Source organism: Miniopterus schreibersii (genome assembly GCF_964146895.1).
Source record: "Miniopterus schreibersii genome assembly, chromosome: 4".
Classification (NCBI taxonomy): Eukaryota; Metazoa; Chordata; class Mammalia; order Chiroptera; family Miniopteridae; genus Miniopterus; species Miniopterus schreibersii.
Genome location: NC_138105.1, coordinates 27342588 through 27359771, shown reverse-complemented (window position 1 = coordinate 27359771; position 17184 = coordinate 27342588). Strand labels below are relative to the sequence as shown.

Below are 17184 nucleotides of genomic sequence, written 5' to 3'. Positions count from 1 at the left end.
GTAATGATGGACAGTGGTAAACGTCCTGATATCGGAATGGCAGGTTTCAGGGTGTTTTCTTTTGTAGCACAGTGGTTTCAGCCTTCTATTTATAGAACATAAACAAATGCCAATTATTCCCATCACTAGTTGGATGGTTGGGCTGTTTCAGTAACAGAAACACTGCCGTTCTCACTTTAATATGATGGAAATGAATGATTACCTGTGTGTTGTAACCTAAAAGCAGCATTTTGGAATTGAAATGCTCCTGTTGTGAGGAAGGCATATCTAAGGATGTATTTTTTCCAACAGCAACATCTGCGAAAGTGGATGGAAGTGGTGGTCCTCACCCATAAAGGGGGCCAGAGGAGCGACGGAAACGTGAGTGACTTGTTTGTTTCTGGGAAGGGCCACCCTGCCGGGCACTGCCATTATCTGTTAATTAAAGTGTCGGTCAGAATCTAGCTTTATATTATAGTCCATTTAAATTGTTAAACATATTTTATTAGCATTACATTTTACAAAGTTTCTCTTTTAATTGTTGAAAACATTCTTTTTTGTGTTTCTTTAAAATCTCCCTTTGTTCACTTTAATATGACTTTTTGTTGATGAGAATTTTTGGAAGCTTGTAATGTTAGTATTTCAGTTTTGCTAGTTTTGCTTTAAAGTGTATAAAGTGTATTTTCTAGACGGTTCTTGGCAGCTGCTGTTTGCACGGTGGTGCACCCCTCAGCTGTTCTCCATCGCTTTCTGTCATCATCACCTCATGAAACCAAGTAGTGACTTTAGGACTTAATAAAGCACTAAGGAGAATGTGATAAAACATTACATAAAAATAAAAGAATTTATGTTTTCTGGGTCTGAATCCCCCACCCCTGTTGTTTGGCAAAAGTCAAATGGCCAGTACTTCAAAACACATATTTAACTAAAACACTTTAGTTAAATCTTTTTGAGTATTCAGTATCAGTCATTAAAGATTTTGTCTCTTAAAAATGAATGGCTCTTGCTGTTTTGACTCTAATCTTAACCTGTACATGTTAATATTCTTTTAAACTATTTTTTAAGTTGGTGCTCGTCCTGTCAGTGAGGTTGCGTTCCCCTGCGTTTCTGTTTTGCCCGGTGCCTTTGTGTCCTGAGGAGGGAATTCTGTAGCTCTCAGAGGCGTAATGGCCTTTGCCCTCCTGTGCCTGTTTGTCGGATGCTGTGTTTCATCCCAGCTTGATTTTTTTTTTTTTTTGGCTTTATTATGCTTTGTTTTGACCATTCTGTGTCAAGTGTTTTATTTATGTAAGTCTTGTTTCTTGCTGCTTCTAAAGAGTGAACTAAGCAAAACTAAACCAGGTTTTTAAACTTTTTTAGGATTGGTACCATCCGCGACCTCTTTGAAGGTTTGTTATTTATATAAACAGGGAAAAAGTCAGGGAAACTTCGTGGGGGAGAGCAGAGTGTATTTTAAAAGCCTAAGCTCTTGGAAGTAGGTGCAAGTGCTCCTGTGCTTTTCCTCCCCATCTTTCATCTGTTAGGTATTTTTGCTCAATTTTATATTTGTTTTTACAGTAAGCTGTTAATTATCTGAAACACACAGCCATTCGAGAATAAACATTAAAAAACCTCGTGGGTAGATGAATGACTTACATTAGATCAAAAAGATTCCATAAACTTTTACAGCAAGTTACTTGGAAGGGTTGGGGGTGGGGGCAGTTGCATAGGGGAAGGAGTGGGGGTATCGGGAAATCCTTGAGCTCCTGCTCAGTGAAACATGCTGGTTGTCGGATGAGTGTATTCCCTGAGCTGCTTGGGAAAACCCAGCTGCGTGAGGTCTGAACCCAGGACATGTGTTTGGGGTCCACAGGCAGCATGGCCATAGCTCATTACCTCAGTCCAGGGCCAAGCCTTGCCTTTTCTGCTCTTGAGCCCTGGTCCTTTTTATGCATGCTGCCTAGGATTGGGAGTAAGTCTTGGAAAGCAGTTTGCTCCTATTTGGTCAAACCACCAAATAATATTGCCTTATTGAGAAACTATAACTGAAGACATGTTAAACAGTTGATTAAAAATAAAGCTCCTTTGTAATGTTGGGTACCCCCAAAGATCAGAGATTTGTACATCGTGTTTAGGAAGGCTTGCCTGTTTTGCATTGAACTTAGCAGGGCAGAACTCACGACCACCTGTTACGCCAGGTCTGTACAAAACGCACGCACGCACGCATACACGCAGTGCACACACACGCATGCACCCAACGTGCATGCGTACATGCGCGGCTTTACTTGACAAGATTGCTGGGTATCCAGTCATAGCCTGTGGGTTCTCCTGGGTGTGGGGGCATCAGACATGCCTTAAGCCCCCTGGGACATTTTCAGAAGACTTTAGCTGGGAAAGAGGTTTTTAAAAATGTCTTAGCACTTCACAAAAGAGCTTGAACAGAATAGTTATTTATATATATTTGCATACAGTAAGGTCTTAGTTTCTCCCCTAGACAGGAATTTCAAAATTCCTGTGTTTTAAAAAATTTGATGTATGGAAGGAATACACTCTATTCGACACTATCTGAAGGGCTATTTTGACATCTGAAGGGTGGAAGGTGGTTTTTTTTGGTTGGTTGTTTTTTTGTTTTTTTGTTTTTTTGCTGTTGAGCATTTACTAATTATTGTGTGCTTTCTGATAATTGTGTCTTTACTGTCTTGTTTACCCCAATAACCCTGACTGTGTATGAGTATATGGGAATTTTGAATGTAAATAACATAAATAGAAAAAAGATGATTTTCCTCCCCATCCTCAGGAAAGCATTTCAGAGTGCGGGAGATGTTCCTTGTCTCCATTCTGTCAGTTTGAGGTGAGAACAACCTATTAAAAGTCAGTTTATGACTTGCAATGTGAAGAACAGTTTATATTTTCTTTTCTTTTCTTTTCTTTATACCTTTTTGTTGCCTTTTTTCATGCTGTAATTTTTGTTTTGGTTCAGCCTGCCATGGAAGGGGTAGAGGTGAGAATTTCAGTGGAGGCGCAGGAGGGGGTCGTGGTCGTATTTGGTTTTGCTGTGACTTGTGGTTCTGTGGTGGACAGAGTGCGTTGTGCCTTTGAGTGCAGTGAGCCGTATTGTCTGTCTGTGGCAGAGTTGTATTAGTATCATTGCTGTGAATTGTCCGGGTGTCACGCATGTTTTCTTTTAGGATGTTTTAAACAAGATTCTAAGTTCTCTGGTTTTCTACATGTTAGAATATCAGCATCTCAATATTTAAGATTTTGTTGGATTTTGCTCTCATAGTTCATTTGAACTCATACATCTAACAACCTCTGGAGAGGAAACTCCCCAAAGCATATATTATACCTGGTAGAAATTGGGAGGAGTGGTATAGTTACACTGACGGACTGCCTTGAGTTTTAGAACCTCCTTGCTCCCCTGCACCTCCTGTTCACGCACACCGCACTGATGTAGTCACAACGCTGGGCTTCTCACAGTCAGACTGAGGTTTCCCTCTCCTGTAAAGTGGGGATGATGATATGCTATTCCTGTCCTCCAGTGGAATGCGAAGGCGGAAAGAAGTGGTTTTGCCACAGCGCTTTGAAAACAAAAAACTATAATGTAAAAGGACCACTACGAGAATGTTACTCTAATTTCAGGATAGAACTTGCTCTGTCCCAAGACTTGAAAAGACTGTCGGCAAGAACTCTAGAGATGATATGGAGGTGACAGTGAGCTGATTTTTTTCACTTCTTACCCATCTCACTGTTTTGTCTTTTGGTTTAAAGTATCTCAAATGCCATGGGACATGGGCCCTAATGACTAGTGTTTCTCATCCCCATTTTACTGTGCTTAGAGCAATGGAAATCCTCTTGCACACCATGCAGGGTGGTGCATTAGGGAATCTTCCCTTCTCTGCGGTCATGGGGAATTCCCTTGAATTGCAGACACAAAACTGGGGAAACTGAAACTGAGAACGGAAAGTTGGATTAATGCTCAGCAATTGGCCACTGAGCTGTTAGCATATTAAAAAAGTTCTTGGTTTTCCACATTTTTCAATGATTCAGTAAAAGCAGTTGTCAGCTTTATTTTTAGGCCTGGTTGACAAATAATTAGTACCATGGTCAGTCATTTGTTTACATTGATATTTAATTTCCAGGGTAATACTTAAGTATTTTTTGAGGACTTTGTGCTAAGTTCTGAGGGCAAAATAAGTCTTTGCTTTCAGACCTTAGTACATTGGGAAGACCCCATGATGTCCCAGCAAACTGAGGGAATCCTAACACTCTCACAACCACAGGCATGGTCATACCCTCCTCTGTGAGGGGCTAGCCTGGGCAACTGTCAGGTCACTTACAACACTTGTCAGTGCGTGAGAAGGCAAACACGGCACAATCACGTCAGGTGTAGTCAGTTCCCCCTCTCCTCCAGATGACATCTGAAGGCCAAGGGCAGTTAGTTTGCTTAGGCTACAGCTATAATGTGGGATTGGTAAGTTGTGCTTTTTATACGTTAATTCTTTGCTTCTGGTGGCTAGCCTTGCGAATGCAACTAGACCATAGTAGGGTCTGTAGTAATGTTGATATCTCTAGCTAGTGAAATTAATTGGCCTATTTTGTAATTTCTGGTTTTCTTTATTAGGAAATGAAAATTTGTTCAGCAATTATAAACCTTTTTCATCTGATCCCAGCTGCACCTCAAACTCTGGTCAAGCCTTTGTTAGAGGTTGTGATGAAAACAGAACGGGCTATGTTGATTGAGGTAACAGTCAAACATAGGATTAACTCTGATTCTTTATCTGTTGCTTATAATATTTTCACTTTGTTATATTTTAGATGGATTACTCTAACAGTATAAAGATGTTAGATATTACTATTTGCTTATGGTTGTTAGCACAGAAGCAGTTACAAGGGGGAGAAATGTATGCCCCCGGCCCTGGTCGGGTAGCTCAGTTGGTTAGAGCATCATCGCAATATGCCAGGGTTTTGGGTGCAATCCCTAGTCAGGGCACATAAAAGAATCAACCAATGAATGCATGAATGAGTGGAACAACAAATCGATGTTTCTTTTTTGCTCTCTCTTTCTCTCTAAGTCAGTAAAAAAAAAAAAAAAAAAAAGAAAGAAATATATATTCCTACCCTGTTAGGCTGGTAGACCAAGAAAAGCCTCAAGCCCTGAGATGTTTCCATCATGTGTTTTCTAGGCTGGCAGTCCCTTCAGAGAGCCTCTAATCAAGTTTCTGACTCGGCACCCATCCCAGACGGTGGAGCTATTCATGATGGAGGCAACATTGAATGATCCTCAGTGGAGCAGAATGTTTATGGTAACAGCACGAGCAGCTGGAATTGGGTGTCCCTGAACCTTTGTGTCAGCCAGTATGCTCTTAGGATCTGAAATTCATATCTCACTGTTCAGTGTTAGGCTCTCTTTTTCTCTTAATATATTTGAATATTAGAAAAATTGTTGTGTATATAAAGACTTCAAAGTCCAGGAATTCCTCTCTGTAGATTTTGGTGGTGGTAGCAAATGAATGAACTGCAGGATTATCAAAATCATAATCAAAAAGTGTGATTACTGGTTAAAAAGCATTTATTTTTAAAATTTTAGAGTACATTTATTAAATCTGAGGACAGTGAAACAAGGGAAGGCCTAGGATAGAAGAAGCAACAGGAGAGGGACTAAGTGGGGAAATGAGCCTAGGTTGGGCTGCTTTGGCTCACTAAGAAGTCAGTGAAAAGGGGTCCTGGGGACAGGGTCAAGGGGTTTGCCTGGGATGAACTGCCCCTTCCCATTGCTCCTTGGTTGCAAGCCTTGTGGGGTCCTTTAGAGTTTAGGAGCTGCATGCCTGTGGGGGGAGTGAGAGGGGAAAGGCACGGGTGTGCTCCTGGGAGGGAGAGCTTGTGCCAAGAAGCATTTTTAAAGAGTGTTTACAGTGTTGTTTTTCAGCCTGCCTAGAGATTTAGAAAGAACCTTAGAGTTGATATCATCTAAATCTTTTTTGATTTTTTAAATTAGCTTAAAACAGCTTGTTTTGTTTTATTTTCAGAGTTTTTTAAAACACAAAGATGCCAGACCTCTGCGAGATGTGCTGGCAGCTAACCCCAACAGGTTCATCACTCTGCTGTTGCCTGGCGGTACTCAGACTGCCATGCGTCCTGGCTCACCCAGCACCAGCACAATGCGCCTGGATCTTCAGTTTCAGGCCATCAAGGTAGCGCCCCTTCATTTAGACATCTGAAATCTTAAAAGCTTAGTTGAGACACAGAAACCCTGCCAGTCACCTAATTGTCTCTTCTTTGACAGATTATAAGTATTATAGTTAAAAACAATGACTCCTGGCTGGCCAATCAGCATTCTCTGGTGAGCCAGCTGAGACGCGTGTGGATCAGTGAAACCTTTCAAGAAAGACACCGGAAGGAGAACATGGCTGCCACAAACTGGAAGGAGCCCAAGCTGCTGGCCTACTGTTTGCTGAATTATTGCAAGTGGGTGCACCTGTTGAGCTTTATATCAAGTGACTCATTTTATCCAATACGCAGTCTTTACTAATTTGTATATAGCTGTGGTTCATTGGTATAGAGCAGGGGCAGCATATGGTCCGCAAAATATTTTGGTCTGGCCCTGCCAAGGCCTCACCAAAGAAGCAGTTCCAGCCATGACATTAGGGGTGAGTTAATTAAATGTTTTACCAAATATAGCAGGCTAATTTTTAAGTTGATAATTTTGTATGGCCTGTGAATGATCTTATAAATATCCTAATGGCCCTTGGCAGAAAAAAGATTCCCCACCCCTGGTATAGAAAATGGGCTATAACTTAGCTATTTAAAATTAGACAAGTTAGGAAATTTGCCACAGTTTAACCTGTTTTCTTATTTGACCCTTCAGAAGGAATTATGGAGATATAGAATTGCTGTTCCAGCTGCTCCGAGCCTTTACTGGTCGTTTTCTCTGCAACATGACATTCTTAAAAGAGTATATGGAGGAAGAGATTCCCAAAAATTATAGCATTGCTCAAAAGCGTGCCCTGTTTTTTCACTTTGTGGATTTCAGTGACCCCAACTTCGGAGATGAACTGAAAGCCAAGGTGGGTCCCACTGTTACACAGTAGAGGCCATGGGTGTTTGAGCTAATTACCTAGGGAACCAAGGACAGTTTTATGTTCTGCTGTGTCTCTGTTGACACTTAAATAGTAGTTTGGACTATTTATGAGGAAAATGCCATTGTTGGGAAACATAAGACAGATCCAGCAGTGAACCAGTGTTGGAAAGAAGTTTGTTAGTTTTTACTTTTTTAAATTGAATTTATTGAGGTTAATAAAATTATTAGGTTTCAGGTGTGGTTACCTTGTTTTTAGAAAATGAGTTATTTGAAGTGAGAAGAGTAACCAAGCTTACGTCTCTTTTCCTCAAGTATTTAACCTACTTTTCCAGTTGACCTTTGGAATAAAAGTAATGATTATCAGTTGCTCTTGATTGAGTTCTAACTTTATGGGTTATAGATTGAGCAGACCGGTGGGCCTGCCCACCTTATTAAAGAAATGGAGCATGGCTTTGTTTTCCTTCTCCATTATTGTAAATTATTTTTTGTAGGTTCTGCAGCATATCTTGAATCCTGCTTTCTTATACAGCTTTGAGAAGGGGGAAGGAGAACAACTCTTAGGACCTCCTAATCCAGAAGGCGATAACCCAGAAAGCATCACCAGTGTGTTTATAACCAAGGTGACTGACTAACAGTGCATTGGCTTGCAAAGTAGCTTGGCAGATGAGTGTGTACGTGTGTGTGTATGAGTGAGAGAGAGAGAGAGAGATGGATTCATTGAAATGAGCTCATTTCCCTAAGGCTTTAATTTTTCCTGATTCCATTAGCTTGTAGCAGAGCATTATTTATTCATGGGGGGATGGGTTCCCAGATCCCCCAGTATTGGACGCCTGAAATCACAGATAGTACTGAACCCGATACATACTGTGTTTTTTCCTGTACATACATACCTACAGTAAAGTTTAATTTTTAAATTAGGCATAGTAAGAGATTAACAATAATAACAAAATAGTTACAGCAATATGCTATAATAAAAATTATGTGAATGTGGACTCTCTCTCAGAATATCTTATTGTGCTGAACTCACCCTTCTTGTGATGCTGTGAGATGACACAGTGTCAGACCTATTCCTGGATCTGTGTAAGCTCCATCTTGAATTGTAGTAAATGGCTTGGTGTCATTCATTTCAGGAGCTTCCTTGCTGAAATCGTCGTATAGGCTCGCTGCTTTCTGGCACAACACGTTCTCTGTTCATGTCTTCCACTCGCAAATTTAGTGCCTTTCCATCTTAAATAAGTACTTATCATGCACTGTGGCTGTAACTTTTGCATGAGGTACAACAGCAAAACTAGCACAAATTTCTTTTTCCTTCACAATTTCAGGTGGAAGACTCGTTCTTTCTGAAGATCTCAGCAACCTCAGCATATGATTTTTTTCTTAAGTTAACAATTTTTACCTTTTCACCTAAAGGAAGCACTTTACAGCTTCTATTTGGCATATCCAAATCGTCAGCATCACTACTCTTGCACTTTGAGGCCATCATTAAATAAATAAGGGTTACTTGAACACAGGACTGCTATTCCCCAACAGCTGATCTGATAACTGACATGGCTACTAAGTGAAATGGGCAGGGAGCGTATACAGTGTGGACAAAGGGATGATTCATGTCCTTGGTGGGATGGAGTGGGATGGCGAGAGATTTTTATCATGCTACTCAGAATGGCACGCAGTTTAAATTTATGAATTATTTCTGGAATTTACCATTTAATATTTTTGGACATGGTGGACTGTGGGTAACTGAAACTGGGAAAAGCGAAACCATGGGGGAGAGGGCAGACACTACTGTATTATAATTCTTATTAGTGAATTTTTAAAGGCAACCTCACTTTGGAATGAGTTATCTTTGTTTTGGTTTTGTTAATTCTCACCTGAGGATATTTTTTCCATTGCTTTTCTGAGAGAGTGGAAGGGAAGGAGAGGGAGAGGGAGCGGGAGAAAGAGAAGCATTGATGTGGGAGAGACACACTGGCCGGCTGCCTCTCACATGTGCACCATGCCCTTGACGGGGGATCAAACCTGAGACCCTTCTTTGCTTGGGCCGACGCTCTAACCATTTAGCAACACTAGCCAGGGCTGAATTAACTTTTCTACATTAATATATTCCAGTGAGAAATGATGTATCTCAATGAAAATTCAGATATCAAAGTTATTTTGTAAAAACTTCTATTGCTGGTCAGTAGAGTTTTGATGTTTTGTTTTCATATTTAGCTTCGCAAAGGACTCTACTAAAAGCCAGTGAGAATATTAGACTGGATGCAGTTGCTGCCGTGACCCTTTGTTGCCAACTTAATGAAACATCTTTATGGCAGAATGATGTCTGAACTTAGCTTAGGTTTTAAGGTCCTTGCATTTTTATAATAGTGTTTCCAATTTGCACTAAAGAGGTTTTTTGAATTTAATGTTTTTTTGAGAAATGCTTGCTCTGTGCTTTTCACGAAGCCTGGGCTGTCCTCTGCAGGTTAGGCTTTTGAGCTTCACAGGCTGGTGTTGTGTTTGCCTTGAGGCTGTTAGATTGGATTGAGTGTTCCGTGTATGGGTTATTGTTGGAGTGCTGTCAGTGATAGACGTTCCAGGTCTGCAGGGCACCACATATACATTAACGCTCTTTGGAAGGATAGTTTTCTTACTCAATGTGCTGACTGTTCCCTTTGGGGGTCCAAGTAGAGTGACTGTTCACACATTTGCAGGTTACTGTTCTTTACCTAATCTTTGTCCGTTCCTTCAGTTTTAACCCCAGTCCCACCCTGCTAAGGGAATGTGAGCTAAGCCCAAGGAATTATTTTTGGTCTCCACACAGACTTGGCAGAAGTGAGGAGTTGGGATTTCAAATGTTGGATGAGGGTAAATGGTGCTGGGCAGGCTGGAGCCCTGGGGAGGGGCCACAGCGAATACGGGGGAAGGATGACTTAGGGCGCTGCAGGGACCCTGATGCAGACACAGTTGTGATGGAAGGTTTCAGCCTTTCAGATGTTCCAGAAGACAGAAATAGTTAAGGATACTTAGCTGAATTGGATGGTGTAGTTACAATACTTGATTTAATAGAGACATGTGGAATATTCCTCAGAGAGTGTACATTTTTTTCTTATATCCATGAAACACATACAAAAATCTATCAGATACTTGATTACATAGAAAACTATAACAATTTTTAAAAAAATAGAGGTTTTTCCCCAGGTAACATTTTCTGATCCTAATACTGAAAAATAAGGACTAGATAATTAGTATTGACCAGGAAAAAAAGTTTCAACTACTGGAAACTAAGAAACTCAGCCCTAAATCACCTTGTATCAAAGAGGAAGTCCTCTTTTCCCACATCAAGTCACCTTGCCCTCTGCGTTCCCGCTATAAGCCTGCCCCTTTTTCTGCAATGTTGAAATAACTTCAGTGAGTTTCTAATCCTTATGTATTAAAGGAAACTTGATGTGACATTATTGGTCCCTCATTGTAAAACTTAATACTATAGATAGATGTGTGTGTGTAAGGTTTAAAGCAGGGGTTCCTTTCTGCTTGTCTTCCCCATAGGTCCTGGACCCAGAGAAGCAGGCGGACATGCTGGACTCCCTGAGGATTTACCTCCTGCAGTATGCCACACTGCTGGTGGAGCACGCTCCTCACCACATCCACGACAACAACAAGAATCGCAACAGCAAGCTGCGCCGCCTGATGACCTTTGCCTGGCCCTGCCTGCTCTCCAAGGCCTGTGTAGACCCAGCCTGCAAATACAGTGGACACTTACTGCTGGCACACATTATTGCCAAATTTGCAATACATAAGAAAATTGTCCTTCAGGTACTTTGGAAGGTTCCCTCATGTCTGCCCAACAATCACCTGCATTTCCACACATGTACCCACTGCTCCTGTACCATTGTGACCTCTCCTTTTCTGTTTTTCCCCAATGCCAGTCAGTAATGCTCGTCTCTACCATCTTATACATACTATGAAATCTCCCACGATTATTCATTCTCTCCCTCTTCCCTAGTTATTGCTCACTCACGTTCCTCTACAGCTTCAAAAGAAAACAGAATGTCTCCTTTGTCCACCTCTTGCTCCTCTACCCATTGCATTCATTGCATTCATTGCATTCATTGCATTCTGGCTTCCAGTTCTTCGTTCCATTGAAAATGTTTTGGTCAAGCGCCCCAGCCCACTCCTTTGCTTTAGACAGTGGATACTTCTGAACCCTCATAAGCCCTCTGCTGTGTTGATCTTGAGTATGTCTTCTCAGAGTCTCTCGGTGGTTTAGGCTTTGTTGTCAGACAGCCCTGGGTTTGAGTTGTTTCTTCCACTCAGGATTTCCATGACCCTGAGTGGGTTGGTTACTGTCTCTGTGTAAGAGTTCAGTGTAATAACAGACTTGAGCGTCCAATCTGTCTTTCCCTTTAAGCATTTGGTAGGCAGTTGCTCTTGTCCTGTTCTGTGAGGTTGTTCTTTGTTTCCCTTTGACCACTGCGTTTTGTGAATGTCTGTGGTATTAAACCTCAGGCCCTGATAAAACCAGTGGCCCCTCAGACATCACCTCCCACAGGCACTTGAGATATAAATACAGTTTCTGTGATTGGCACTGCTCTACCCCAGTCATCCCGGCCGGAGACCTGAGGGCCATCTGTGATGCTCTCTCATTCTCCCTAGCGTCAAGGCATGGGCATGTCCTGTTGATTTCCAACACCCTTCTTGTCCCTCCACCCTCAATACTATTGGGTGGTTTTTGTGTTCCTCTGAACTTACTTACAAAAGCACTTCACCATTCACTGCCTCTGATCTTGGCCCCTTTCACTCCATTTTTCTTACTGTGGCCAGAGTGAAATGACTTGTACACCTCGAGTAACTTCCCACAAGTTATGGTAGACACTGATGTCTGCAGGGTGCCAGGGCTCATTCATTTTGGTGTGCTCCACCCTACCCAGGCATGGGCACATAATAGGTGCTCAATCAATATTAGAATGAATGTATTCATTGGTCAAAACTTAATGAAGGAGAAAGCCACTACATTGTTTCCCAGTAAGAGCGCCTTGAGGAATTTTGTAAAATTTGTTTCGCAGAAATATGCCTTGGTTCTAAGAGATTGTTTTTAAAGCCTTTATTCTCATCTTAGGTAAGACTTTCTCTCATTTTAGGTTTTTCACAGTCTTCTCAAGGCCCATGCAATGGAAGCTCGAGCAATTGTCAGACAAGCAATGGCCATTCTGACTCCGGCAGTGCCAGCCAGAATGGAGGATGGGCACCAGATGCTGACCCACTGGACAAGGAAGATCATTGTGGAGGAGGGTCACACGGTTCCTCAGCTCGTTCACATTTTGCATTTGATAGTGCAGCATTTTAAGGTACATAGAAAGTACTGTAGATTGATGTCTGATGCATTTTCAGGCATTTGCTTGGACAGTTTGCCTTTTTTTCAGTTTCTGCAATAATAGGGGGTTATTAATCTTTTAGTAAAGGTATTTCAGGTCCATTGATTAGTGTGTGTGTGCATGTGTGTATGGCTATAGTTTAGAGAATGTTTCTGTCTAGACTGAATTTTTCTTGTAAATAAATACTTAGTTAACTGGATACATATGAATTGTTACTTTGGGTGGAGTCATCATTAACTCTAGATTTTGGTAACTTGGCTTAAAAAGTTGTTCTTGTTGTTGGCATCTCCTCTCTGTAGCTAAATTGTCTACTTTGTTGGATTTACATAAATCCAACAAAGGTAAATACTGTAAATATATAAGTACTTGTAGATTTTGGGTAGAGGAGAAAGGAATTAGTGGTATTGAGTTGAACGCTGTTGTAGCCAGCTCTTTTAGAATTGGGAATTAGCTTCTCGGCCTCGCTAAACTGTTATGATAGCAAGTGTAAAATTTGATTCAGGTGACTAGACTTGTCTACCTAAAGAGAATCAGTGTTTCAACATTTTTAAAAGATGGTACTAAAATGCCAAAATACACTATTTTATTGGAACTCAGCCAGGGATGGGAGAAATGATAAACACACACATAAGGTAATGAGAATTTCCTCACTGAAGTTATGGTTCAGAATTCTTGAACAGGAGGTTGGCTTATGTGAGTGTTTTGGGGCTGAGGCAGGTGGTGTGTATGTGTATGTGTCCATGTGCATATGTGTGCTGGGGTCACAGCACAACATCCCTGGGGTGACACAAGTCCTGTGCCCACAGGTGTACTACCCAGTGCGGCACCACTTGGTCCAGCACATGGTCAGTGCCATGCAGAAGTTGGGCTTCACCCCCAGCGTCACCATCGAGCAGAGAAGGCTGGCTGTGGACCTGTCAGAAGTTGTCATCAAGTGGGAACTCCAGAGGATCAAGGACCAGCAGGTAGAGATGTTCGCCCTCCCGCGCCATCCATCCCTGATTGTATTCCTTACGCTTCTCTGTAGAGATCAGTAGAGTCACATGCGTTTGTTTTTTAAGCCTGACTCAGAGATGGACCAGAATTCCAGTGGAGAAGGCGTCACCTCTGTCTCATCTTCCATTAAGAGGGGCCTGTCAGTGGATTCCGCCCAGGAAGTGAAACGCTTCAGGACGGCCACGGGCGCAATCAGTGCAGTAAGCCGTGTGCTTCCTCTTATAGGCTCTATGCTTCCTGTGGGAGCTTGTTCATTTATTCAACAAACTTGGAATGTGGGCTAAGTGCCCAGCACAGTGCCAGGGAAATAGCTGGGAAGGGCTGCACGCCACAGAGAGAAACCCAGTGACATGCTACTGACTCGAGGTGTTTCCCAAGTTACCAGACACGTTTTTCTTTGTGCCACTTAATACCATTAGAATGCTGATGATAATAGTTAATTACCTGCAGAAAGGCATCAAGAGAAACTCTTTGGGGCAAGAAAATTCATTGACAACATGTCCCCGTGCAGATAGCATGTCCTCTTTTGTTTGGAGGGCAGCTGGGCACCAAGAGGGCCCTGTGGGTACTCACTCTCCCTCCCACCCACTCTGTTCCTTGAGTATATGGCCCCTGCATTTCCCCTGTGCTCAAATTAGAAACCTGGAACCATCTGCAATCTGTCCATTTTCTTCTCTCCAAACATCTGGTCAAGAGCAAGTCCTGGCCGGCCAGCTACGAACACCCATCCTCTTCTCTCAGTTCTGTTCCCACCATCATGGTGCAAGCAGATGCCCCTGTCGCTTCTCCCTGGGATTACTGAAACTGCCTTCCATTTCCTCTCACCCTTCCCCTTTTATCTCTCTTTGTTACACTTTTCACAGAGCAGAGTACCAAAAAAAGTCGTTTTTAAAATTTAAGCCAGGGAAAGCTGAGTGAAGGGTTCATGGGACCTCTGTAATAACTTCTTGTGACTGTTTTCAAATAAAAACTTAAAAAATGAAGACAGGCTGTCTTTTCCGTCAGTAATCCTTCCCCTTGACCCTGGCCTTCAGTGCCACAGGACCTGGCCCTTCTGATGGCCTTTATGCCCCTGCATTTGCTCACGCTGCTCCAGTCACACAGGCCTTTCCTCCACCTCAGAGACACCAGTTCTGTGCTCACTGGGACTTGCTCACTCGCTCCATTACCTCTCACTGGCTCAGTCCTCTCTTCTCATGCTGGCTTTTCTCAATCATAGAGGTACCTTGGTGTCATTCTTTCACTTCCTGGACCACGCTCCCTTCCAGTCTTGACCACATGACCCATTATTTTCTTTGTGGCTGGTTGTTTATTAGTTGTCTTATGGACACCATGCCTGCCTCTTGTGTCCCCAGTGCCCAGAATGGCATGTGTTCCCTATTAGCGGGCTGCAGGAGCCAGGGCCATACACCGGAATGCTTTGTTGAGAAGGCTCTTCCTGACTTTGTAGGTGTTTGGGAGGAGCCAGTCACTGCCTGGAGCGGATTCCCTTCTGGCCAAGCCCATTGATAAACAGCACACGGACGCTGTGGTCAACTTCCTCATCAGAGTGGCTTGTCAGGTACGGATTCTGAATGTCGTGTGTTAAGGATTCTTCAGAACAAAGACTACTTGGTCAACTGTAGAATATTGTCTGTGACAGTTTAGTCAAAAAAGAAATAGACAAACCAAGGTTTGACAGGTAGTTGTCACTTTCATGGAGGATTTCATTGATTTCATGACATGCTAATAATTCTGAAATCTGCTTTGTCTTATAATTCATATGACTTTTAAGAAATATTTTTTTCTTAGTGGTGATAATGTAATGGTATATCTAATAATTAATGGAATTGTGGTATTGGTGAAACATGGTAGTTCAGTGATCTTGGGCAAATTATTTAAATTCCAAGTTACGTAGTTCATAAAGGTGTTGGGATAGTCCAACACAACAATTAACTTAAATACACCCTGGCTGGGTAGCTCAGGTGGTTAGAGTGTTGTCCTGATACACTGTGGTTGAGGGTTTGATCTTATCAGGACACGTAAAAGAAGCAACCAATGAATGCATAAATAGGTGGAACAACAGTCGATGTTTCCCTCTCCCTCTCCCTCTCCCTCTCCCTCTCCCTCTCCCTCTCCCTCTCCCTCTCCCTCTCCCTCTCCCTCTCCCTCTCCCTCTCCCTCTCCCTCTCCCTCTCCCTCTCCCTCTCCCTCTCCCTCTCCCTCTCCCTCTCCCTCTCCCTCTCCCTCTCCCTCTCCCTCTCCCTCTCCCTCTCCCTCTCCCTCTCCCTCTCCCTCTCCCTCTCCCTCTCCCTCTCCCTCTCCCTCTCCCTCTCCCTCTCCCTCTCCCTCTCCCTCTCCCTCTCCCTCTCCCTCTCCCTCTCCCTCTCCCTCTCCCTCTCCCTCTCCCTCTCCCTCTCCCTCTCCCTCTCCCTCTCCCTCTCCCTCTCCCTCTCCCTCTCCCTCTCCCTCTCCCTCTCCCTCTCCCTCTCCCTCTCCCTCTCCCTCTCCCTCTCCCTCTCCCTCTCCCTCTCCCTCTCCCTCTCCCTCTCCCTCTCCCTCTCCCTCTCCCTCTCCCTCTCCCTCTCCCTCTCCCTCTCCCTCTCCCTCTCCCTCTCCCTCTCCCTCTCCCTCTCCCTCTCCCTCTCCCTCTCCCTCTCCCTCTCCCTCTCCCTCTCCCTCTCCCTCTCCCTCTCCCTCTCCCTCTCCCTCTCCCTCTCCTTCCTCCCTCCTTCCCTCTCCCTCTCCTTCCTCCCTCCTTCCCTCTCCCCCTTCCTCTTTCTAAAATCAATAAATAAAATCAATAAATAAATGCAAGCACTCATATCAATATTGGTTTTCATGGAGTTATTGGTGATCTATTTTTGAAACTATTCCTTTCTGTATTTCAAAGAAATATTATAAATGAAATTTTTCTATGTTTTTTTTAAAAAATTTAGTAATCTTCAGTTTTTATAATTATTAAACAAAATAATGTGTCTTGCAATACTATTGAGGCTTTCCAAGTACTGAAAAGAACCTACTAAACCAGTGATTTTCAACCTTTTTCATCTCACGGCACACATAAGCTAATTACTGAAATTCTGTGGCACACCAAAAATATATTTTTTGCCAATCTGACAAAAAATATAATTTTTATTCATTCAACCTGGATGGCTGTTGTGCTGGCTGTTGTCATTTTTTTATTTGACAGTCTAAGGGAAAAGAGGTCAGTGCTCCTAAGTAGTCAGATATTACATGCTTTAAAAATTCTTGTGGCACACCAGTTGAAAATCACTGTATTAAACTATTTAACCACTACTTTCTTGCCTGTTGCAGTGTGCTAGACACAGCTTAGTAGGTTCAGAAGGGAGGAGAACAGATCCTGCCCTCAGGGAACCTCTTGACACTAATTAATCAATTACACAAATGATTGCAAATCACCACTGACCCAATGTAAGGGAGAGGGAGGGTCCTGTGGGGAGGGTCCCCGTGCCAGAGAGGGCTGAGCTGAGTCCAGTGGGAGGTGGGTAGCTGTGAGGTGGAGAGCAGGAATGCAAGGGTGTGGGGCATGGGAAAGAAGCAGTGTCACAGAATGACTGAAGATTTATGCAGTGAAATGTGGGCTTGAATTGAGTGAACTTCCAGGTTAACGACAACACCAACACTGCCGGGTCTCCTGGGGAGGTGCTTTCTCGCCGTTGTGTGACCCTCCTGAAAACTGCCTTGCGACCGGACATGTGGTCCAAGTCTGAGCTCAAACTCCAGTGGTTCGACAAGCTGCTGATGAGTGTGGTAGGTGTGGGGATCTGTTGCAATTGCTTGGGCTTGGGGCTAGGCCACCAA

The 17184-nt window shown here is 43.0% G+C and overlaps 1 protein-coding gene across 11 annotated transcripts in view; it reads left to right on the top strand.

The window, feature by feature from the left end:
* TRRAP (transformation/transcription domain associated protein) overlaps positions 1-17184 on the top strand; it is a 116382-nt gene that overhangs the window by 50480 nt on the left and 48718 nt on the right. For 6 of the 11 annotated variants that reach the window (XM_081136853.1, XM_081136851.1, XM_081136845.1 and 3 more), the window contains exons 31-44: positions 292-360; positions 3598-3663; positions 4580-4699; positions 5142-5261; positions 5985-6149; positions 6242-6423; positions 6824-7022; positions 7528-7656; positions 10559-10825; positions 12151-12357; positions 13191-13349; positions 13446-13580; positions 14831-14941; positions 16987-17133. In XM_081136853.1, the coding sequence (XP_080992979.1) occupies positions 292-360; positions 3598-3663; positions 4580-4699; positions 5142-5261; positions 5985-6149; positions 6242-6423; positions 6824-7022; positions 7528-7656; positions 10559-10825; positions 12151-12357; positions 13191-13349; positions 13446-13580; positions 14831-14941; positions 16987-17133 (2076 nt within the window). Of the gene's footprint in view, positions 1-291; positions 361-2755; positions 2810-3597; positions 3664-4579; positions 4700-5141; positions 5262-5984; positions 6150-6241; positions 6424-6823; positions 7023-7527; positions 7657-10558; positions 10826-12150; positions 12358-13190; positions 13350-13445; positions 13581-14830; positions 14942-16986; positions 17134-17184 lie in introns of all 11 variants that reach the window. The other 5 variants (XM_081136855.1, XM_081136846.1, XM_081136854.1 and 2 more) reach the window with 2 other exon arrangements.